The 23,782-nt window shown below is 38.8% G+C and overlaps 1 protein-coding gene across 1 annotated transcript in view; it reads right to left on the bottom strand.

The window, feature by feature from the left end:
* Positions 1–4,786: 4,786 nt before the first annotated feature.
* The window catches only part of Cps1 (carbamoyl-phosphate synthase 1), a 105,799-nt gene continuing 86,803 nt past the window's right edge, over positions 4,787–23,782 (bottom strand). Inside the window, exons 30-38 of the mRNA XM_031368864.1 lie at positions 23,459–23,566; positions 21,846–21,935; positions 20,675–20,845; positions 18,529–18,603; positions 15,862–15,960; positions 9,225–9,284; positions 8,103–8,215; positions 6,584–6,713; positions 4,787–5,804 (exon numbers count right to left, since the gene is read on the bottom strand). Of these exons, the coding sequence (XP_031224724.1) occupies positions 5,706–5,804; positions 6,584–6,713; positions 8,103–8,215; positions 9,225–9,284; positions 15,862–15,960; positions 18,529–18,603; positions 20,675–20,845; positions 21,846–21,935; positions 23,459–23,566 (945 nt within the window). The 3' untranslated portion in view covers positions 4,787–5,705. The remainder of the gene's footprint in view (positions 5,805–6,583; positions 6,714–8,102; positions 8,216–9,224; positions 9,285–15,861; positions 15,961–18,528; positions 18,604–20,674; positions 20,846–21,845; positions 21,936–23,458; positions 23,567–23,782) is intronic.

Here is a 23,782-nt window from a genome sequence, read left to right as displayed (position 1 = left end):
ATCCCTTACAGCTGGGTCTCATGGAGGCATTTTCTCAACAGAGGGTCATTTTCTCTCTGATGACTCTAACTTGTGTCAAGTTGACACACAAAACCAGCCAGTATACCTTCTAGCTTAAATACTTCAACAGCTTCTTATTGCCCTTAGCAAATGTTAAATCCTCAGCATAGCTTACAGGGCTCTTGTGAGTTAGCCCTATTTTCCTAGTCTCTCCATCCACTCTCTGAGCTCAATGCTCTAGTTAGTCTCAGCTCTCTTTAGTTCTTCAAACATAGCATGCTTTTCTCTTCTCCAAGTCTTCATGCCCATTGATCTCTGCTGAGTCCTTTCTTGGACTCTGAGATTTGGATCTGAATCAGGCAGTGATAGAATGAAACAAAGGACAGACAGACAGAATGACATGCAGACATGCTGAGTTTAGATGATTTAGGTCTCTGTTCTAAAGGAAATGTGGCATTCTTAAAGCTTGGTTGGTTTACTATAAAAATAATTGAACAGAAAGGCAGGATGATTGCATACAGCTGAACAAGAGGACAGGATTATTCCATAAAGATAAATGACGTAGGTTTTATAGTATATAGCTGGATCAAGGAGACAGCTTTAGCTAATCTTGATAGGAGCACTCTCTATGAGAGAGCAATCTTCAGGCTGTAAACATATGGAGGAGAAAGCTATAGTTTACACACACAAAGACTAGAATAGAAGGTTTGGACATTTCCCCATAAGTCTAAGGCTATTGAGTCATTGACATGACCATCACTCAAAAGGGATGACAAGATCTAGCAGCTGAAAGACAGAGATAAATTTAACTTTGATAATCAAACACATCTCAACACAAATATTCTTATCATGAAAATTTTATGGATCAATAATTTTGAGTAACAACTGTAAATTCTGCAAATGCTGCAGTCAATAAAATAATATGCCCATACATTTCATAGTCTTCAGCAACTACCAGCATTTCATGATTGTTTTCTTGGCTATAGATTGAAGAAAAAGGTTGTTAAAATGATTCAAAATCACTGTGAGACTCACCTTACTGGATCAAAGAAAAGGAGCATTGATTAAACTAAACCTGTAACATTAACACTAACTAGTACCGAGACTAGTAATCAAAGGACTTAAGTTCTCACATATATCTGAGAATATCTCATTTACATTAGCTTCCCAGTGCTTAATAAGGCAAAACACAATATGGTAAGACAGAGACCATCCCAGGTAAGGCAGTCTGTTTTCATTAAGTCCCTGGGGCCCTAGCAAATCTAGATTTCAACAGATCTAGGCATTAGGATAAGTGAGGGACCTCTGAAACTAACAGTACTTTGCAGAGGGCCCGGGGCAGGTAATAAAAGATTGAGCACAAGATGATTGCTTGCTCTAGCAGGCTTCCCTGATGTTGAGAGACTCAAGTTAGTGCTCTTTATTTCATTCTGATCCAGTAAATAAAATCTGAGCTTACTTTATATGAAACACTTAAGCCTCATGGCTTTTCTTTTACTTCTCTGTTAACTCCTACAAATTCACATTTTACCCAGAGAAATACCTTTGCCCTGTAGACTTCTTCAATATTTTAATTTGGGAATAGAAAGGAAAGTGTACCAAACAAGAGAATATGACAATATGGCATTACGTATCCATAATTAGAGAGCAGTTTTTGAAAGGATCCATGGGTAAATCTTCTGGAAGAGAGGTTTAGTAAATCTTAACACTTTTTAGATTATTTCGTATAGATTTATTTTGCAATATTCTATTAAAAAAATTGCAAAGACGTATGGAAAATTCTTAACTAGGAATTTCCTGTTAAATTTAAGGCATGACAATTTTGCCATCTTTCAGCTTTCAATATATTATATAGGAAATGGGTGAAATTTTGCGAGTGGGATTTCTGAGAGCAGGCAGGCTAGCGATTAGTGATTAAAAACACTTATTTCTCTTCCTTAGGACTCACTGTCAGCTCCCAGCACCTTCAAGAACTGGCCCACAATCACCTCTAACTCCAACTCCAGTAGCTCCAATACCTTCCTGTGGCCTCTGTGGACAACTGTATTCATATGGTACACACACACACACACACACACACACACACACACACACACGAGTCTTTAAGAAAATGAAAATAGATTTCTGTATGTCTTTAAATGTCAAAATGGAAAACATTGACTGGGCACTAAATATTAGGATGTATTCTTTAATAATGAAACCAAATAAAAATTTCAAGTTATTCCTCCCCTTCATAGCTTTATCTATACTTGGATTTTCTCTCTGCATTCCTGCAACTTGAAGGTACCCTGTGGGGAAGTGTCTTTGGAAGACATAAGCATTGTTGACTGCTCTTCCAGAAGGACGTGCACATTACTTGATGAGCAAAAGCTCGTCCTGGTGGTTTATGGATTGGTTCTAAGCAAAACCTTAACTGGAAATAATTTGGTAAGCTGGCAGTTTCCAGAAAAATGAGTCTCTACTATTGCTGGGAAAGCCTGATTTGTTTGTTTTATTTTGGAGAGGGATTGATCATTTTCCATTTTGCAGATACAAATTCTTTACAAAAGTTGTGAAGACCTAAATATGGTCTTTAAGCAATAAAAAAGCAAGCACAAATGATACTAATTTTGACTCACTGACGGTTTTTATTTTCCTATCGCTGTCTTGATCTCAACACCTGCAGCTACTTAAGTTCCCTCTGCAGTCTTTGCACCCTTCGTTACGCGGGGGAGAAGACTGAGAGACAATTATTACCAATTTCTCATAGAACCCAAGGATCCACTTAGAAGGGCACAGACATTCTCCCTCCTGCTACATTAACTTCACACTCCCCAATCGCCACATGTCTGACAGAATAGCAAAGTAATATTTATTAAGGAAAATAAGAATTTTATATATAAGAACAAAGGGCAAAGAAATGGTAATAGAAAGAAGAGAGAAATAAAGTCGAGCTGGTCTTTTTCAAGTTAAGGGTGCCTCAAACAATCTGTAATGAAAGGTCTTTGTGGATTTGATTGGGTGTGCAAGAGCATGTAAGGCACGTGTGCCTGCAGGGGGGCTGCACAAGCAGCCAAATGGTAACGCTGGTGTGTAATTACAGAGCACTTAACTGCATTCAGACATGGTTTTGTTTCTCTGATAATTTCCACTTTCATTGTTCGAGAGGCCGTGGACACTGCAGAAGCTGAGGTTCAAGTACCTGCAGCTGTTGAGACAAATGACTGTTGGAGCTGTTTCTAAAAGTTTCCATCAGGAATTCTGCCGACCAGGGAAATTTCACAAAAGTACTTTAAAAATATTCCTCTTCCCCTTCCAAAGCTTTAAAATTCCAACTCTATAAATGGACCATTCTTTATTCCTCTTCTTCTCACAAGCCAGCTACACTCCCTTCCTCCCCACACAGAGAGCCCATCCTTTTCAAAAGCTATTATATTCTTAATATGGAAATAGCACTTCAGTTTACTGATAGGCAATATGACTCTGTCACTGTGTTGACTGCACTCGTGATGTACAGCAAACTGAGCAAGCTGAGAGATCTAAAAATGTGTTAGCTTGTTTATATGAAAGAATCAATCTGTACAAGAAGAAAGTCCTTGCTAAATCTGAACATTTCCTTGAATTTCTCTCTTCCAACTAAATATTGTGGAAACTCATGTGTGTGTGTGTGTGTGTGTGTGTGTGTGTGTGTGTGTGTGTGTGTGATCCTAATGAAGTCTCCAAATAATGACCAAGCCCAAACTCATCATCTCTTGTCACAAAATGAAGCTTCCAGTACTAGGACTGGGTTACAGCCAATTGATTGGTCCAAATAGGTCCCTTGGAAATCCCCAAACAAATCAGGCCAATGTCAGGACAATAGGTTACTCTCTATAAACTGAGAGCAAACTTCCATTGATGAACAACACCCACATAACTCATTGAACAAAGAGAAGTTGAGCTTGTACCTACATAGAACATTTATCCCTATTTTCTAGTGTCTTTGATTAGGGAAAGTATTCTGCAGGCTACCCCCCAAAAAAGAAACATAGACATCAACCCAGCCACAAAGCTTTTGGTCTAAAATAATTCCCTTCCTGGGGAATATGCTAGGGCAATGGTGGTATAATGCTTGTGGCAGTAACCAACCAATGTCTGATTTGAATTAAGGCCCATTCCATGAAATGGTACCAACACTAGATACAGCTTGGGGGACCAAGAACCAGAATCTGCATAGCCCAGAGTCCTAGAGTAAACCCAAATATTAATGGCCTAAAAAAATAACAATAAGATAACTCCTAATGATGTTCTTCTCTACTTATAGGTGAGTGCCTTTCTTGGCTATCATCAGAGAAGCTTCCTCCTGCAGCAGATGGGAACCAATACAGAGACCCAGAGCCAAACATTGTGCAGAGAGAGAAGCCTTGGAATACATAGCTTTAGATGAGATGTCTTAATCAAATCTCCCCCCTTCAGAGCTCAGGGATCTCCACAGAAGGGGAGATGGAAAAATGTAAGAGCCAGAGGGGATGGAGGACACAAGGAGAATAAGGCCCTCTAAATTAACTGAGCAAACTTATATAAACTCACAGAGACTAGAAAGTGCAGGGCAGACACACAGGTCGGCACCAAGTCCTCTACATTTGTTATGGCTTTTAATATTTTCATTGGACTCCTGAGTGTGTGAACAAGTGTGTCTCTGATTCTCGTGCCTTCTCCAGGGTCTCTTTTCCTTCTTTGTTGATTCACCTGGCCCAACTTCCAAGTGATGCTTTTTGTATGAACTTATTGTATTTTATTTTGTTAAATTAAAAAGAATTCAACTGCATTTTCACTTAATGGTATTTTATTTAAAAGTTCACAATTAAAGTACTGTAATAACCAAAACACTTAAAAGCAACAAAGGCTACCTTGAAAGAGAGAAAAAAATGTTGCATGTAAAGGAATGGGGCCCTATGTGTAATATGTACTGTATGCAGAATGCAAGGTGAGATACACGCTATTGCCAGAATCTATCATACAAAAGGAACAGGAACTTTAAAGTGCTCCAAAATTTGAGCAGAAGGCAAATGTCATGAGTCTATACATTTCATTTGACTTATATTAAAAATCTAACAAGAATATCAAGAATATAACCACTTCTGTGTTCTCTCCCATCTGCTGACACCCTCCAAAACCTCAAGCAAGGATCTATCAAAGAAATCCAATCTCACATTGTGTATCCTGGGAAGAAGAAATGCTATTTCTAGATTGACTATATAAGTGAGAATCACTGCCAAAAAAAAAATAATAAAATAACAATACACAACATCATGATGCCATTCATAAATTAAATCCATACTTTATTTTAACAAAATTTCATGGTAATCTGTCCTTTTCGTGGGCTCTGGTTGTGACAGAAGTTACTTTAATACAAGAGTGTGTTTAGAGTATAGAGATAGGGCAGCAGCTTTTTTACTTCAATCGTTATTAGCCAGCACCATGAAATGTTAAGTCAGTCTACAAAAGATAACGTGTGAACGGTTGAATTCCTTGTGAAGAACAAATGACTTGGGAAGAACCTGATGGTTTGGAAACAGTGACTGACAACAATTTACTGGTTAAAGATACAGACTACTAAGAACAGAGGAACCCATAATAAAGTTTGGCAACAACATCCATTTCTGGAGATAGGCTGGGGCCAGTCCCTTTGGTGCAGTGTGGCTCATGCTGACTCCAGGATGAATTCAGCAGACCAGCATCCTGTTTTATGCTGCCTTTCCGGCACTGTACTGCCTGTAGTGGAACAGACTCTTGGAGTCCACGGTGCGAGACTTCTGCACAGCTTCAGCAAAAAGTTTGGTCACCTGAAAGAAAATGTCAAGAATGTTAGCAACCTACAAGAGATGAAAGTGAATGCAGGATGAATCAGGAATGAAAAGTCACAAGTTCTGCTCCCAGTTTTCAAAGGGGTGTGGAATGAAAGATGTGATGTTGCTTTTTTCCAGAGTTCAGACTTCAGCATGAATACACTTACCCTACCCCCGGTGAGGATTAAAACCTACTTAGGCCAAAAATACAATACACAGATCATTAGTGGATCTCAGATATGTGGTTCTTTCTGTGATAACTCTGGTATCTATCTCATAGTCAAATAAAACGGAGTGAGCTTCATACAGTCCTTTGTGTGTGGTATGGTGTGGAGAAGCATGTATATTACAGTCGCACCTTTGATCAAGAGGCTACTGCTTTCCTGCAGTGGCTTTCACTTGGAGACAGGGAGACAGCACTTCCAATCTTCATTCCATATTATACTATATCTTTATATTCACAGGAGAATTGAATGGATGGGAAAAGAACCTCTCCTATTCCTAGCTTTTGATTATCTCTAACTTTTTCAGTGAGGTCGTGATCTATCATATTTACACCATTGTTTTAGAGTCTATTAAAATCCATCTCTGCTCTGCTCTTCTCAGAGAGAGAGAGACAGAGACAGAGAGACAGAGACAGAGACAGACAGAGAGAGAGAGAGAGAGAGAAAGAGAGAGAGAGAGAGAGAGAGAGATTCAAGGAGTGGTTAACACTCTTGAAGGGAGACCCAGAAGTAAAACCTACATATGGCTTGTGTATAAAGGAAGAAACACACCTGGAAATTGGTGAGGAGAGCAATTCCACTGTCCACAGCTGTCCTCCGAATCACGTAATTATCATGGACAAACTTGGTGTTGTTATTGGGGAGGTTAATCACTAGGTCAATGCTTCCATCTCTTATCAACCTAAAAGAAAAACAAATAAATAAAACCTATAGTTTACAACACCTATTTTATAGTTAGCTTCAAAATTGCTAACACAAATATCTCTCTCTCTCTCTCTCTCTCTCTCTCTCTCTCTCTCTCTCTCTCTCTCTCTCTCTCTCTGACTGCTCTTTTCTACTTTTACACAGATGTTTAAGTTACACTCACCAGGGAATTATAATTTAGATTTTGTTTTGAAGGAACTCTGGTAAGAGTCTGACAGGATTCAAAACTTGTTTTCTCTTGAAAACATTGCGCAATATAGCAAGAATTGACAATCTGAGAGATTTGTTTTTAGGAAGAGGCAACCCCTCCAGCTACCTCCAGGCTCCCACCAACTACTGCATCTATCCCTCTGTCTGACCCCCACAACCTGGCCAGAGAAAGCATGAGAATAACTGGTTGTGAATTAACCTGTGTCACATTCTGTTGTTGGACTGATGAGATGTTCAAATGTCAAAAGCATGAAGCAGAACTGGACTCATTTTACCAAACTCTAAGCAAGGGGCTCATAGCAGCAGCTTTTAAGGTCTATATATATGTTGCCATTTTCTCATTCATTGCAAAATGGTTTCTTGACTTTTAATAAATACCATCGTGCATAGAATTTGGTATGTTATAGTTATTGGGTAAACTGTAACATCTGTCACATCCGGGAGTAACATAGAAGGATCTACTGTGCCCTAATCCCGTGTAGCTTTGTAAAAACAGATTTCCTGCTGTTCCTGAAGCCTCATACAGTGTGCCTTACAGAAATCATGTGACAATGTGCCCTAAGGAACAACCATTTTGTTAATAACATCATCAAAATGCTTACTTTAGTTTTCTCGATGTGGCAAGTGCTCAATAAATTGACTAATTCTTTGATACACAACTTCAGTGAAATATAGATGATCAATCACACACATATAACATATATATGTTAGGCACATTCAACATGTATATATGTACATATATATGTGTGTGTATGTGTGTATATATATACATATATATCATGTGTATATATATGTATATATATGACATATATATATACACAATCTATGTATACATATGGTAAGCACTGCATAAAATACTTTGTAGTTTTTACTTGTATATGTCAAGCAATCTTACCAGAAAAATCTGAGAGGTGCTTTCTAGCACAGGTGCACACTTATGGTAATAACACTTTTTATAAGAATGAAACTATCACTCATAAATGTGTTCTTTTGTAAATTTGTTAACTAAAACCACTTTTAAAAGGATTTGAGAGCGAATGAGTTGAGACCTTCATACTGCACTAGCTCCCACCATGAACCTTCTGCTTTTCCTTTAGCTTAGGGTTTGGGCTTTTGTTTTTGAAACGACTCAGACAACAGAATATTCAGTTCTTACTTTCTGATGGAAGAGAGGCTGGGATTCTGTCCTTCCTGAGATGGCCAAGCCACAGGGGTGGCAGGGACATTGTTGGCGTTGAGCCAGTCTGATGTAGCTTCCGTGGCAAAAAGCTGCATTTACAATAGAAAACACAGTTACTATAAAGAAGGAGCCTTTGTTAACGAAGGGACAGACCTCACAATAGCAAGAAGAGAAAGACATGGGAAGAAGAATGGCGCTAACAGTCGCCACTTGAACTCAAAATTTGGGGTACAAATTCTTTAAATATTTGTAAATATTTTTGGCAAGGAAACACTTAAGTGTCTCATTTAAACATTTAAGAGTTGAAACTGCATTTGTCAAGAAATTAGTCATTGCTGCCAAATTATTTTTATGAAGTCACAAAATCCATGATCATAGGCCCAACCTGAGCTGTGGGAATAACCTTGTTTTACTGAATCAGGCTGTGTGCAGAGCAATTTGCTACAAAGACACTTTGCCTGTAACTGTAACAGCTGGAGACTATGACCTCACACAGAATCAAGAAGAGGAAAAGATCCAGAAATATACTGGTGTAAGGGTCCTAATTATGTTTCATCTAAAGTTACTGAGATTTTGCGCTGACAACTACTATTGAGTTTGTAGTCATTTTTGCTAAACCTAGCCTTTCTAGTTATTTTAGTCGATATAAAGTTTATTTTTTTTAACTTTGATTGTTTGGAGAGTTTTATGGGTTTATATAATCAATTGTAGTTGTTTTCACCCCTATTCCTTTCTCTGATCCTCCTCTCTCTCATGAGAGCCCTTCTTCTCAACAGGTTCTCTCCTATTTTCCTGTCTTCTTCTGTGTGCGACTCACTGAACTTAGAGTTTCTCACTACAAGGTGAGTGGAAGGTTATTTATGATAGACAGGACAAAATACCAGTAGCTATAACACTGAAGGAAATGACACTCTCCTCATCCACCAATCATTAACTACCAATAATCCTCTGGGGATATTTTGAAATTACCAAGTTAATCAAACTTTGAGAAGTCTGATTTCCTGTTTGTGCAGTATTTTATCGTATGGACAATTTTCAATGCTGAACAAAAGCTATGTTTTTAAAAAAACAAAAAACAAAAGATCTAAGAGAGTATACCTTGAAACCTTCATTGTGCAATTGCTCAGCAACACCAAGGAATCTTGGACGGAATGATTGCTGGAAAAGAAATTCCCAGAGTTCACTTTCTAGATAAACATGGTCTTGGTTAGTCATATTATAAACAAGGTTTCCCTCCCACGGTAACATAATCCTTATATGTTGCTTTTTCCTTGGTATGAGTTATTTATTCTCCAATGCAGGTGAAAGTCCATCTCAGTCCTCTTGTTGTCTGCTCCCTACCTATCTTTAAGCCCCTTCGTTCACGTTGAGTCCTCACCACCTTTGTCTAGAGCCATGCAGGCTCTTTGTGCATGTTCTGTTGTTATTGTTGTTGTTTGGTTGATTGCTTTGCTTTGTTTTGTTTTGCCTGGTTAAGGAGATACTGTGCTAAGGTCTGAACATTGAGACAGCCCTGCTGGCACCTGGATGTTTTGATCTTCCAAACAGCCTGCTCTTTTGCGGAATTCTACTTTTCCACTACTTTTCATAACTCATTGATCATCCTGGAAGTTCATGTGCTCAGAGCCTCTAAAATAGTAAGTTCCTATCAAACCCTAGCTTTGCCGCTCACAGGAAGTCTATGCTCAGAAAAGTTAATACCCTGGGCCTCTCTTCTTCTAAAAGAATGATGATAAAGTTCCTACCTCTTGAGGCTCCACAGCTCGCGAATTTGTGTTTTCCAATTTAGCTTTTATTTGAGGGAGTCTCCTCATCTTTTCAGTACAGTGGTATTGGGTCATTGTCATTGACCAGTGGGAAAATTTATTAGCAATGATTACAGAGTGTTAAGACTCAAAATCAGCCACTTCTTGGCTAAAAGCCATCCTCAGAAGTGTTGATTAATATTAACATTAAGATAGTTGCTTTTTTCCCCAGATTTTCAGAGACTAGATTCCTGTCACTGTATCTTACTATTCAGTCCTGGGCTCTTCTTCCATTTATTATAGTCCAAACTAACTTTCCCACTATATATATCCATTTCCACATGGGTTTTCCTAATGATCCAGCTCATTTTTCAGAATTTCTATCGGTATGTAGTTTTATCCTTCCTAGGACCCCAGCTATACCCCATTTTCCTGGATTCCTGCCCCCTGCCATCATGTGTTGCCCACTTCAAAAGATTCCCAGTGTTTAAGAGTTTGTGTTTCAAGGCCATGTTCAGGATGACATACAGCAAAGATCAGTCACCTACCCACAGATTAAATTCTGACCTTGACCTTGTTGCCATGAGTTCCTTAAGACTTGAGCAATTTAAAATTTTGTATGCTTAAAGCATATCTGTTCTTCTTTCAATGAGATCATTTTTGCTGATTTTACTTGAAAAGGTTTTGTTTAACTGATGATATAATGTGGTTGTTCCTGTAAATGTCTTATGATTGATTTGGAAATCACATTAGTGGTGTTTGAAAAAAACATGAATATGATCTTATTTCTAGTGCCAAAACTAAGAATTATAATTAAAAACATATCAGAATCCTTGTACAATTTTGATGATGTTCTACCCATAAAATCTCCTACTATTTACATGTAAATGTTCTCTGAGAACAGATCTAAATCCTAGGGAATGACTCCAAAGACTATGTTCAAACATAAAATCATTTTGTAGATTCTGCCCTCTCAATCCCAGAGCTGCAGTTTTATGAGAAGAAACTATTGGCAAATAGAAAAGATAAATGCAATGGAATAACCTGAGCTAAGGCAGGCACAGGAGTTATTCATGACAGTCTTCTAGAACATGAGTTGTAACTGTGCCCCCAAACAGTAGCTTTATATTTCCACTCAGGAACAAATGCATTTAGATACCATCAATCAGTACATGACTCTACATTAAAAAAAATAAAATTATAAAATATAATAGAGAAAACAGAGAACAGAGAATAATTCCTACTGACTGACAATAGGACAATTGAAGGCAGTATGCAGTGATGTCTTGGCATATATACTAGAAAGATCAGGACATTAATATACCCCTGTGGTCTTGCTTGCTCCCAAGCAAGAGGATAAATGAGATGGTCCATTACATTAGCTTCCTAGTTTAAGGTTTCTTGATAAGAAACATGCATGAAACATGCAAAATGAATCTCTTCCTTTTATCAAGTCTCCCTCCTAGGTAACATTAAATTTGGAGTTTCTGATAAAGGAAGAACAGACTCAGGTTTATACTAAATGAGAGGTCTCAGTTAATGCCTAGGTAATTAGTACATCCATCATGCACTTAACTGATGACTTGCCACCTCTTAAACACTCACTTAGCAAAAGGCCACTGAGGACACGAGGGTAATAATAGCATGATAACCCATTTTTCTTCAGGTCTCTAAAATGAACTGCTACAAGTAAGGTGCTTTCCAGATGTCCCAAAGTAATAGCATCAGTGTTGTCTGAACTTATTAAAACTAGGAAACTTTAAGCTCCACCCATTTGGATTGCATCACATGGGGATCCCAGTCATATAGATAGTTATCAAACTCTCTGGGTCCTCCTGAGGTACACTTCAGTTTAGGAGTGGAAACAAATAAGGCTGTGGGTGTTATCCTTGACTCATTTTGCAATGTGAGGTCAAGATGCATTAACCTTGACCAAAGTCACAATGAAAAACATTGAGGGAGGAATACCATAATGCAATTTTTTTTTCTCTGCCACTTTAAAATAAAATAAGTCAGCAAGTCCTCTAAGACCTGCAGATGCCAGGCAGAACCTCATTATGGAGCTGTTTCAGTGCCGTTCCCCAAGTGAGAAAGATAAATATCCAACATGACAGTATTGACAGTTCCTGGCTAGGGAACCATTCTGCCTTCTGGTGTGGGGTGTTGGCTTTCATAGTCGCATTATAAACTTCTATCAAACATGTATTGAACACTTGTGACACATAAAAACAGCCTCCCTACAAAAAGAAATTACCGCTGTCAGTTTGCATCTGAGTAGCCTCAGATTTAAAAGCTGATTGAAAATATCTGTGTAAGAATCTACTCCTTGGTAGAGGTGAAAAGTACAAGGTAGTTTATGTTCTTGGAAATATTAATAAGGGGAAAGCCCTTTGAACGTGGAATACAAATCTATTCCCTTCAGTGATCGTTTTTCACCCTAATCCAACTTCCGGCCGCTGAAGGGAAAGCCAAGTTAACGCCAAGTGATGTCTGTGGATGCTACAGGGTTGCGGGATTGACAACTGTGTGGTTGTTCCTAATGATGCCTCTTTGAAGATAAAAGGTTATTCATGTCACTTGGAGTCATCTTTTCGAATAAACGCTTGCTTTGTGTTTCGAAGCAGTGCTGAAGCCCAGATGTCAGGCCGTCAGGCCAGTGCTTGCCACTTCACCAAAATCACTGAATAGGCCAATCAGAGGGAGAAACACGGAGCGCGCTCTCCATCCCCTCTAGAGTAAATCACTCATTGTTAAAGGGTGTTCTAGAAACCCTCAAAACAAGGTAGATTGCCTCCTCGAGCCTCTAAAAATACATCGTGACAGGATGAAAGGTGACTGCAGTAACTGCTGAGAAATCACAGCCGACTCTGTCCTGTTGCCTCCTAAACCCAGACTGTGCTTCTTAGATTACAGAAGCTATGGAATGTGGAAGGCTTCTTAGTAAAGACCGAGAGCACGTGGCAACCAAGCCGACAAAGAGACTTTGTTAAAATCTGCATCCTGACTCTTCCTTTTTCCTAAATCCTAGGTACACAAGATTGGTGGGACAAATATTTCAAACTTCCTGGGTGATTTGACCCCCGGGGATCCGACATAAGAAGGGTCAAAAGAGAGTGCCTGAGTAAAAGATTACAATGGGAAAGAGATATATAGATTTAACAAAATGCCACATACAGGCAAGTGTACACACACACACACACACACACACACACACACACATTCCTGTACATATTTCAAAATGTACTAGTAATAGATGCTTATTTTTAAAATGTTTTCATCCTATCATACTAAGTGAAGAGATTCTCCAGCTCCGAGTCACCTTGCTCTCCACTGTGAGGCTCTCTCTGGTCCCCCAGTTTTCTCTTGGAAATTGTGATACCAACTGAGTGAATCTAAGTCTCTTCATTAAATATTTCTGCCCAGAACACATACTTAAATCAGGGGTTGTGACAAGGAAAAAAACCTTCACTATAAATGGGATTGGATGCTGAGCATCCTCTCTGTTGCTCTGAGAAGGAAAGATAAAGGCATTTCTCAGCAATGATATGGCTCCGTTCTGTAAAGCCTCTGGTAGCACCATACGATGTGGTCATACGATGTGGATGGTCACCCTAAAAAGGATGGTCACCCTAAAAAGCTAAGATGTAGATCGTAGTCTTCTCTCATCACTTAATTAAGTAACTCCCATAAACAGGTGCTTCTACACATACTTTCCAGCCCTGCTCTTCATTTTTATAATGATTTTCTGTTAACTCCTTTTCTATTCTGATCATAGATTTGAAAGAATTATGATGAATGCTTCTGACCCAGTGATCAGAAGTTAAGATGGTTTTTCAAAGTGTGTCCTGAATACAGAACACAGGTGACTGGATCCATGAAGCTGTGAAGTCTGGGTGAAAATATGAGTGGAGAGTAGATCCCTTTCTAGCTGAGATAGTGCCCCTAAGACTTAAAACTGTTGACTCTCTGCCGAGTCTATTCTGTCATGTTTCCAGTGTAAGTCATCGACTAAGCACTTTTAAAAATTACTATGAATTACATTCAGAGACTATCTAAACATTAAATGTTGGAAATGATAGGTGTTCCTTGCCTCTCATAAAATAAGTCAGAAAATTATATTCTTTCTATTTCTAGAGGTTTGCTGTTGTACTGATCAATTTCCCCCATTGTAGATATTTCAGTAAATATAATTTCATTAAATCATTTTAAAACTACCTTTAACCTTGTACCAAAGATATATTTTAAAACCCTAATGATTGTCACTCATACACAAACAAAATATTCTTTGTAATAACTCATGTAGCTGATGAAAGATTGTTTTAAAAATAATGCATTCAAAGGCAGAATTTTAATTAATAAAATCCCATTGCTTAGAAAATATTCTTCTCCCCACCATAAAGTCCCCCTTTTTCCCTACAAAGCAAAATTCTGATCACTGATGCCCAAATCCCACAAATATTTCATAGGAACAAATTAACTTTGCGGCACATTTCCCTGAAGCACTGGAACCAAACAAGCCACAATTTTATACATCACTGCCTCTTTAAACGGCTATCTGAAAATGTTAGCAGTGTTTTCATTAGTTGTGAAGATGAGGGCTAAGGGCATGGTCTCCTCTGAATGTCCCCAAGTCTCACATTAAACTTTAAGCCATCCCTGGAAGTTGGGCCAATATTCTCCTACTTGGGACTTAATAATACTTAATACCCATTTATAACGTGATGAGCCACTCTTATGATGTGATTTGTCTCCAAACTGTCATTAAGCCTCACGTAACAAGTCATCTTGTTAGCCTCCGTTCTAAGTCCTCATCATTGTCCTTCTGCCTCCTCCATAAAGCAAAATCCCAACTTAGTCTCCAGTCACTTCTCTAAAGTGACTACCTGCCCAGTCCCCAAAGCCTAATTTGCTAATATTGAGACACCCTAATGAGGCCGCATTCATAATAATCACCCACCAGCTTGAGAATACCTGATTCTGTCCTAATTGTGCTTTTATTGATTTTTGAGGAGCCATGCAGGTTTCGAGCTTATTAAAGTCCCAGCAGGGGAGGTATATATGACCAGTCATTGTTTTCAAAGGATATAAGAATTACTAATCTCAAGTCATAATGAGTGACCACTTGAGAAGCATATACAATTATGTTTTTAGGAAATAAAAAAAATCATGTATATACAGTACTGTTGCAATAATTACTTCAAAAAGGTTCAAGACATTCTATATTTTACCCTGAGATATATTTATACTTGACTTGCAACAATAAACCAATGGTTTTTTTTATTTTAATTGTGTTAAAATATTCATATATAGTCATCGCATCTTGCTTTGGCCTATATACATAAAAAAGAGGCACAGAGCTGTGCAAACTCAAACCAGACCAAATTCCCACATGAAGTTTTCCTTTCTTCATGAAGTCCCTATCTACCTCAGGAGTTATGGCTAACTGGTAGTTGGGGTAGGGAACACTAATTTTCTTGAAGAATGTAATCCCTGTTGGGTTGGCCACCCTCACTGAAAACCCTACATCCAAGAGTATATGGACAGCACAAACTATAATTAGGAGGTTTAAAAAGATAAAGAACACAAAGGTGGGGAGGTAGGAAAGGAGGAGTGGACCTGGATGGAGAGGGGACAAAGGGTGAGTTTGATCAGAGTATATTGTAGAACATTCTCAATATATGTATAAAAATGAGAAAAAAAAAAAACCCAGAGAGAAGGCCTAATCAAGGAATAAGGAGCCATTGCTTTTTTAACGGAGCCCCTTCCAAAGCACATACTCCTTCACTGGAGACTGTTTTCTTTCAGTTTCTTAGTTTGCCTTTTGTATTTGCTGCTGATGCAGGAGACTGCCAAAATAAGAACCAATGTCCACTCTATAAGTTACCATTTCCCAAGGCGTGTAACCAATCCCCGTCACTTCCGTGCCAGATTAACATCCCAGCCACTATCAGTGTGCTACCTAAGAATGAGCACAGACACACGCCACTCACCTGGATTCCAATCAGGATGCCCTTCTGAGGTATCTTAAACCCTGTAGACAGCATTGCCTTTAGGAAGGCTGTATGAATACCCTCACCAAAACACGCCACCTGTTTAGGATTAAATTTAAAAAAATAAGATAAGAGGAGGAAAGGGAAGAACAGTTTAATACACTTACAAAAGAAAGAGAAAGAAAAAAAGAAGAAAAAAAAACAAATGAAAAGCATTGTACTGATAAACTCTTTCTCTAGATTTTATTAGTATTTCCCAAAGACCAAGAAATCAGCATCCAAGGACTGAATGGCTGGCCAGGACAGATGTATCTCATGTTTTTAATTAAGCATAATGAATGTATGAGCAACGCCTTCTCAATTCAACAACACTCAGTGGAACAACATACAGGATTGTACTGCAAGTTATTTGGATACAAATCTCAGCTTCTGGTGTGTAATGTGGTGAAATCCCAAATATTAATGTGAGTTAGTGTTTAAATAACTGTATGTGTCCTGTATACCAGGCAGCAGTATATGAATTCTGGATAAGGAATGATAGGGATAACAAACTACTGACCCACTGGTGTAAAATCATCTCAGACACCTTAGGAGAAAGCTGCCTAAGAAAGGCAATAAGTACATGAAAATCTCAAAAGAGCTTATTCTTTTTTTATCACTTTTTATAAATGGAACCAAAATATCCTGCAATGCGACCTGGATACCCAAGCAGCTCATAAGGAAGGAAAAGGAAAAAGATGCCGAGCTAACACAAACTGGCAGGGTCTATAGAGATTTCCCTAGGGTCACTTCTGTCCACTGTAATTACAAGTCACACGGCCACCATAACTAGAGGACAAGTGGTGTATTTTAACATGATGGGAGTCAATTCTGCACATATCATCTGGCACACATTCAGAGTCACCATTATAGTAAATAATGCTGACGGCTGAATTCATTCTTTAAGCAAATGACTCTCTCTTGCGAGGCAAGGAAAGTTCTCACGACCATAACCTTCAGCTGGCCACAAGTACACGCCTGCTTTTTTCACTCCACGGTGAACATTTTAATCAGTCATATACTGGCCAATCAACACGAGCAATGTCAGTGGAAGTTAATGAGTCTCACTTCCACTGAAAGGAACCCTGCAGTCTGATCAGAAGTGCAAGTCCCCAAAACAGGCATCCCAGCAAAGTCAAATAGTCCTGTGAATATCAGGACTGCATCCTCACTTTACTCCTGTGAAATAAAATGCCCCTTCATTAGATAAGAAGCTGGGTGCTTACGCCGCTCCACGACAAGCCACTTAAACACTATAAAAGTGTCTTTGAAGCATAGCTGAGATTTCTAAACTGGATTTATTATTCTGTATTCGGTTACGAAACAGAATTTAAAACATCATACTTGATGACACTTGGAAATATGACTTTAATATTAGAAGAATTCTTTTTATGGTTTAGAAAGGAGACAACAAATAGGAATGGCTTCTAAGTGGTTCATATTATCCTCACTGTAGGAATCAGAGAAGACATAAACCCTGAAAAAATCATGCTACACTGGTGAAGCAGGAGAAGAGAAAGAGCCCTCTCCTTGTTCTGGCTCTGCATCCACTGAAAACAGAATCATGGGATCAGAATGAACCTGAAACAGCATCCTTTGTCCAGAAGTAAGGTAATACCCCTAGTTCACAGCTAGGCCTGTTTTCCAGCTGAATTAAAAGACAAGGCAAAAGGATCAAGAGCCACTTTCTAAGAATGTAACTATATCACCACAGTCTCTCATCCCTCACCGCCTGTCTCCTGGTCCCACTTGGCTTCTCATCAAAGCGCGTGCCTGTAACCAAGCAACCATATAAAACATCATGCATTCATTGCAATTAAATATTCTCCTATTTAGATTCTTTCCTTAATACCAAGAAAGACAATGAAGCTTCACAGTCTGGTGTTGCCACTCCAGTGAGCACAGATGAGAATCTGAAGGTGGGAGCAAGTATGTCTGTCAAGGGCTAGGTGATTCATAAAATGCCCTGACACTGACATGTAGAGAACTTTCTAGAATCTGACAGCTCTCTATGAGAAAACACATTTCACATTCTTAAAGAAACCTTCACTTGACACAATTCCAACCCAAGAGAAGAGGGACATCCAGTGGCCAGTCCCATTATAGCTTTTAGACCAGCCTCAAGAACTTGAACCTGGGATTCCTTTTAAAGGTGGGCTGTGATATTTCATAAATTCACAATTTCCACAATTCACATCTATGACCTTTTTAATGATGCCATTCTACACATTTCTAGTAAAGACATGCTGCTCTGCTTCAAACATAGCAAGCCAGGGGTTCTGTTCCTACAGAAGTATGGGAGGACTTTAGAAAGAATGGCACAGGATATACTCAGATGTCTAGAGAAATCCATGACTGTTGTTCACAGTGAAAATGAATTCAGTACACATGTATTCTCAATGCCCAGGTTCACACGTAAAAATGTCATCTTGTGGCAAAAAGTAGAAGACTTCTCTCTAATTCAAGCTTCCTGCACCTTTGAGTCCTCCAGGGAGGGTGAAGGCTTCTGAAGTTTTATGTTTCTCTTGCCAAGGATGACTTGGCTTCCATGACTGTATTCAGATCATAGAACCATAGATTTAAAAGTCAACTTAACAAAAGTACTCATGGACCATTAACTATATTTACCTCTCCAGTAGAAGCCATCTCACATCTCAGAATAGGATCAGCATCCCTCAGTCGGGGCCAGGAAAACATTGGAGCCTGTCAGACACAAAAGGGAAGGAAATGAAAACATGAGATAAAGGGATGAAAGGAATCGTTAGGCCAGGGTGTGTGGGCAGAAAAAAGAAACTCGCCTTGGCCCCAAAGATCTGACTTGAAAAGTAGCTTTAAAATTCTGTTCCAAGAAGATGTTTGTACTCCTTGCCCAAAAGTTGGGTGAAGTAATCACAAATGATTTCTGTAAACAGATCCCCCTGTGACCAGTCTAGACCAGTACTGCTAATCTGGCCTGCATATATTCGTATTGGAACTATTTCAAACAACCTCTACTGGACACGAGTCTCCCAAACACAGAGTTCAAACACATTTTCCTTGATAGGCTCTTGGAACATTCCTCTCCTTCTTTCGTTCATTTGAACTGCAGCAAGCCACCTTGCCAGACATGACTGTCTGTGAGCTGACTTCTGAGGCATTAAAGTGTTGTTGATACCTCTTAAAAGCTTTGAAAAACATTCTGCTTGGGAACATTTTTTTTCTGTCTTTTTTCTTACAAGCAAGAACACTGAAGTACTTCCTTTTCAATTACTTTATCAGTGTGGCTCCTAAGGACTAAGTTATTTTTTTCTTAACATTTGCCTGTTTATCTGGTCTAGACGATTCTTCCATTGATAGCCGCACTTTCTAAGTTGTGGGAAAATGGGATTGGGGTCATTTTACTGGATGATCTTAATAAAGTTATTATATGCTCCTAACTTCCCACTTTTTTGTTCTACTATTGACCCTTTCCCATTAGCCACACTAAGTCTCCTAAAATTGACAACAAATATGGACTTTGAAAAAATGTTTATATACACTGAAAACTATGAAGAAAAGATGTAAAATCAGTGCATTTTGAAATGTGACTCTTAATTGGAATTGTGTCATATTTCTACCTATGTATATCAATTTATAAAAATAAGCACATTTCCTATATTTACTAATAAAAATAATTTAAGTCTACAGTGAAAAAATATTTTTGTTGACTAAAATCTTCTGATCTCAAATTTAAAATTCATGTGTATTATGAATTTTGTACAATTTTGTACAATGAAAACAAATAAGATCCTATCTCAACACACCATACAATCCAAAGAATTTTAACTCATTAACTTTATATTTTTTATTTTTAGAAACAACTGAAACACTACTACAACTAAAGCAGAAGTTGGAGTCTTCGTAGAAGCAGACTATGGCTGGAGCTACCAGTGCATATAAGAACAGACTCTTTTGAAAACAAGTTCTCAATCTTCCTAATACTGTGACCCTTTAATACAATTCCTCATGTCGTGGTGACCCCAACCATCAAGTTATCTTTATTGCTACTTCATGACTGTAGTTTTGCTATGGCTATAAATCACAATGTAAATGCCTGATTTTCTGGATATCTGATATGAAGAACGCCCCCCAAACTCACAGGTTGGGAACTACTGCTTTAAAGACATCCAAAATATATCAATGTCACATAAATTAACCACATTTCACAATATTAATCAATTTCATGGTGTGTGCTTTATCTAAGTGATTCAAATGTATTTGTGTATTTCATAAATGCTCATATCGGTCCATCAAAGTATTCATAATTATGAGTACAACGTATGTACTGAGGCAGCTAGAGGAATTTAGTGGCCTTATGGTTAAAGGATTACTGAAATGTAACTTTAATTCTGTCACCTTCAGAGCACCACTACAAACTGTCATTTCAATTTTCCAAAGTGAAAAATCTGTACCACTAAAGAAGGTACAAACTAAGAAAAGGCAGCCAAGGTGGTAAGAATTTAACCAGCCCCTCGGGGTAACCACTTTTATGAGACTCAGGAATTCCTGGAGTCTGTTCACAGTTCAACCTTGTGCTAAACAACATTGCCTAGAATTTTGATTTACGAACTTAACCAGCACCAGCATGAGTCGGCTGCAGAAACATGGGATGCAATCCGCCTGGCTATAGCTGATGTTGAGGTTATGCGATCTTGATAGTGGTCGATGTTTCTCTAAGTGCAAATAATCTACAGGCAGTTTCTGCTTACAGAATTTCATTTCTGCTTATAAAATGGCACACATCACAAGATGCTACCTTAATGGCAACGTAGTCAGAGGGTATGATGGGCTGCTCCAGTGTGGGAAGACGCTTCTCGTCAATGCTCTCTCCGATCATCACCTTGGTAGCCACGTCAATGAAGTCCACCCCAAGAGTCTTGGAGACAAAGGGGAAGGATCGAGATGCTCTCAGATTGCACTCAATCACCTAAGGAAGAAGTTCAAAAGGAAGAAGAAGATGAAATCCAGTAACAACCATCTTAATATTCATTTTGTCCCTTAGTTTCCTTCTATTTCTAACTCATTCCTCTAACCCTTTATCTTCACTGCTTACATTTTTGGAGGTCATTATCTTTGAACTATGGCTCATTTCCTGGTTCAATCCCTACATATTTCTGATGCATTTCATTTAATGCAGAGTTTGGATAATGTGACACTCCTAACTGAAACATTGCCACCATAATCCTGGTGACTTTGTATTAAAGCCTGGCTGATCAAAGACTTCCATCTTTTTGCCTCAGCATGTATCTCTCTTCTCTTAAGCCACTTTACTGGCCCAAGTCTGGCTTTCCAAGATTCCATTCCTGTCCCCATTTAGAAAAACACTTTCTCTAAGCATAAAGATTGATGAATTAGGATCTCCCCAAAGTGCTAGTTATTCACTGTTGTAGATGATCTTATCACCATGTATAACATCCTCTCTACCTTCAACTTACCAACATTTGAGTTAGTCTGTAAACTTTCATTCACAATATTAAATCTTTCTTGAAGCCTTTTATTATTTTCTCTATATAAGATATAATATTCAAATATGTGCTCCATACATACATATAAACATATATGTTGAAAACATATATGTTGAAAATATGATCTTCCTTTTCTCTGGGCAAAGATCAAGTCAAACTTCAAAGAAGGAAATTATAAATACATGTGCTGTTCACTGTAAGATATTCATACATCCATATGCACTTCATTGTGAGTGGGATATTGTGCTCTTTCAGTAATTTACAAAGCTGTGTGAGTGACATCTCAGTGCCACCATGAGCCCTTGCCTTCAAAGAAGAGAGACATTATACACTATGTAACATCTATCTTAGAGAAGAGCCATGTCCAGGGTCACAGAGATCTGCAGGGTGGAGCACAGCCCAACCTGACCAACATAACCTAACAAGACGGCAAAGTCCTCCAAGAACATTAGTAATCCTTACCAAGACATCATTTCCTTTGACAAGAAACTGAACATTGAATGGCCCAGAGATGGCAAAAGCCTTCGCAATCTTTCGTGTGGCATCCTTCACCTGTGCGAAAGGTCAATGACACAATGATTGAGAGCATAGTAGAGACTTAAAGAGACGCAGAACTCTGTCTAGATGGCCTTTGTGTCTCTTTGTAGTGATCACCATTAATAATAATAGTTAGTAACAATAATGGGTAATATTAAGGGTCAAGGAACAAATATTTTACAAGAGTATTTGTCCTCCTCTTGCAATTACATACTCTTTTCTTCCAAAGAAAGCTAAATTAAATTTTTCCTTTTTACTTCCTCCAACACCGGAAACTACAGTTCAAACTATACATCAATCTAATGACCTACCTGAAAAGGCCAGGCTCTCAAAATACATGGTCCTGCAAAGTAGCCAGGGAGATTTCTGCTGCTTTTTCTGTTACCCTGAACTCTAAGAGAGTATATATTATGTCCAGAAAGAAATAGTGTTTGCCTGCATGGAGGCCTTACATGTGTGTATATCACAGGTTGGAGACCCTCTACCTAGCAAGAAATTGAAGCTTCCATGCCCAAGATTGGCAATGATGACAGGAAGGAAGATGTTTCCTCTCATCATAAACACAAGAGTGTGTTAGCAACTTAACTGAGTATGGAAGGAAGCCCAGTTTATGACAAATTCACTCAGAAATACTTGGAAAAATCTGAGGTCTGTGCTTATTCACTCTAATATGAAAGACTGAATCATATTTTAAATCTAAAGATTTTTTAAAACCCCTATGCTAGTGTTGTTACAATAACATTCTATTACCTCCATAATCTAGAGCAAAGGACTTCAGAATACACCCAAAGCAAATACAGGCCAGCACAAATTCTTATAGCAGGAATTTAAAAAAAAATAGGTTTCTATAAAGACCAATCCAACTTGACCTCCCTTAAGTTCTCTGACTTAGGATGGCAGGGTCTACATGTACGGAACTTCCCGTGCATGCTGGGTGCTGAGGCAGTCATCTCTAAAGGAACTGCTGTCAAAGAGTGGTCAAGAGTCATATCCCAAAGTGCTGGCTTGAAGTGGGGCTCAGAGTGAAGAGTGAGCACTCAGGTTCCAAAGTTTCCCGAGTGGCTGCTGCACGCCTGCCTCACCACTCTTCAGAAGCGCCACTTTTTGTGGCTCTCAATAAGTCAATCGCAGCTATCAGAGTCACCTGCGGTATCCAATCTCTAGATGTGATTCCTAGAGCAGTGGCTATTATAACTCTAGGAGACTTGGTGAAAAGCAAAATTCAGAGAAGTTTCCAGATTAATGGCATCATATTTAGGGGAGGAAGCGGGTGTTTAAGCAAGTCACCTGGATGATCTGGATGTCCACTAAAGGTTAAACTAGCATACAACCAAACAGGCTCTAGCCACAGTGAAAGAGATTGTCTCTAAAACACTCAGCTGCTTAAGGGCAAGAACATCCCTCGTTAAATTTAGCCTGGAGCATGCCTTGCATCCATACTTAGTGTTTTTTAAAAAACTAAAGGATTCTTCGGTTGCTTTTGGTGGTGATTTCTCTCCTTTACTGCTTCTGTTCTGCCCTCATTTCTAAATGATGACCTTTTCAATGGCTCCTTGGCTGATAGTCTGTGTAGGCAGCATCAGTGTGGCATCTCCTGAGTGGACACCTGCATCTTCAACATGTTCAGAGATGGCATGGGAGATGACCTGTCAAAAGAAGAGTTTTAGAAAGTCGTGTGAGACACCCACTCCTGAGCACTTACTCCATCACCTTCCCTATGGTGTTTAGCAAGGTCTGGCACCATTAGTGAGCTACTCTGCTAAAGTCCTGTTAAGAGCAGGAGAAAGCTGCACCATTGCCCGGGCCGCAATGTACAATGACAAATAGCCTCGATGGGGAGGGAGCAGAGAGGAACAAAAAGA

Source organism: Mastomys coucha, unplaced genomic scaffold, assembly GCF_008632895.1.
Source record: "Mastomys coucha isolate ucsf_1 unplaced genomic scaffold, UCSF_Mcou_1 pScaffold14, whole genome shotgun sequence".
Taxonomy (NCBI): domain Eukaryota; kingdom Metazoa; phylum Chordata; class Mammalia; order Rodentia; family Muridae; genus Mastomys; species Mastomys coucha.
This window is presented reverse-complemented; position numbering and strand designations above follow the sequence as displayed.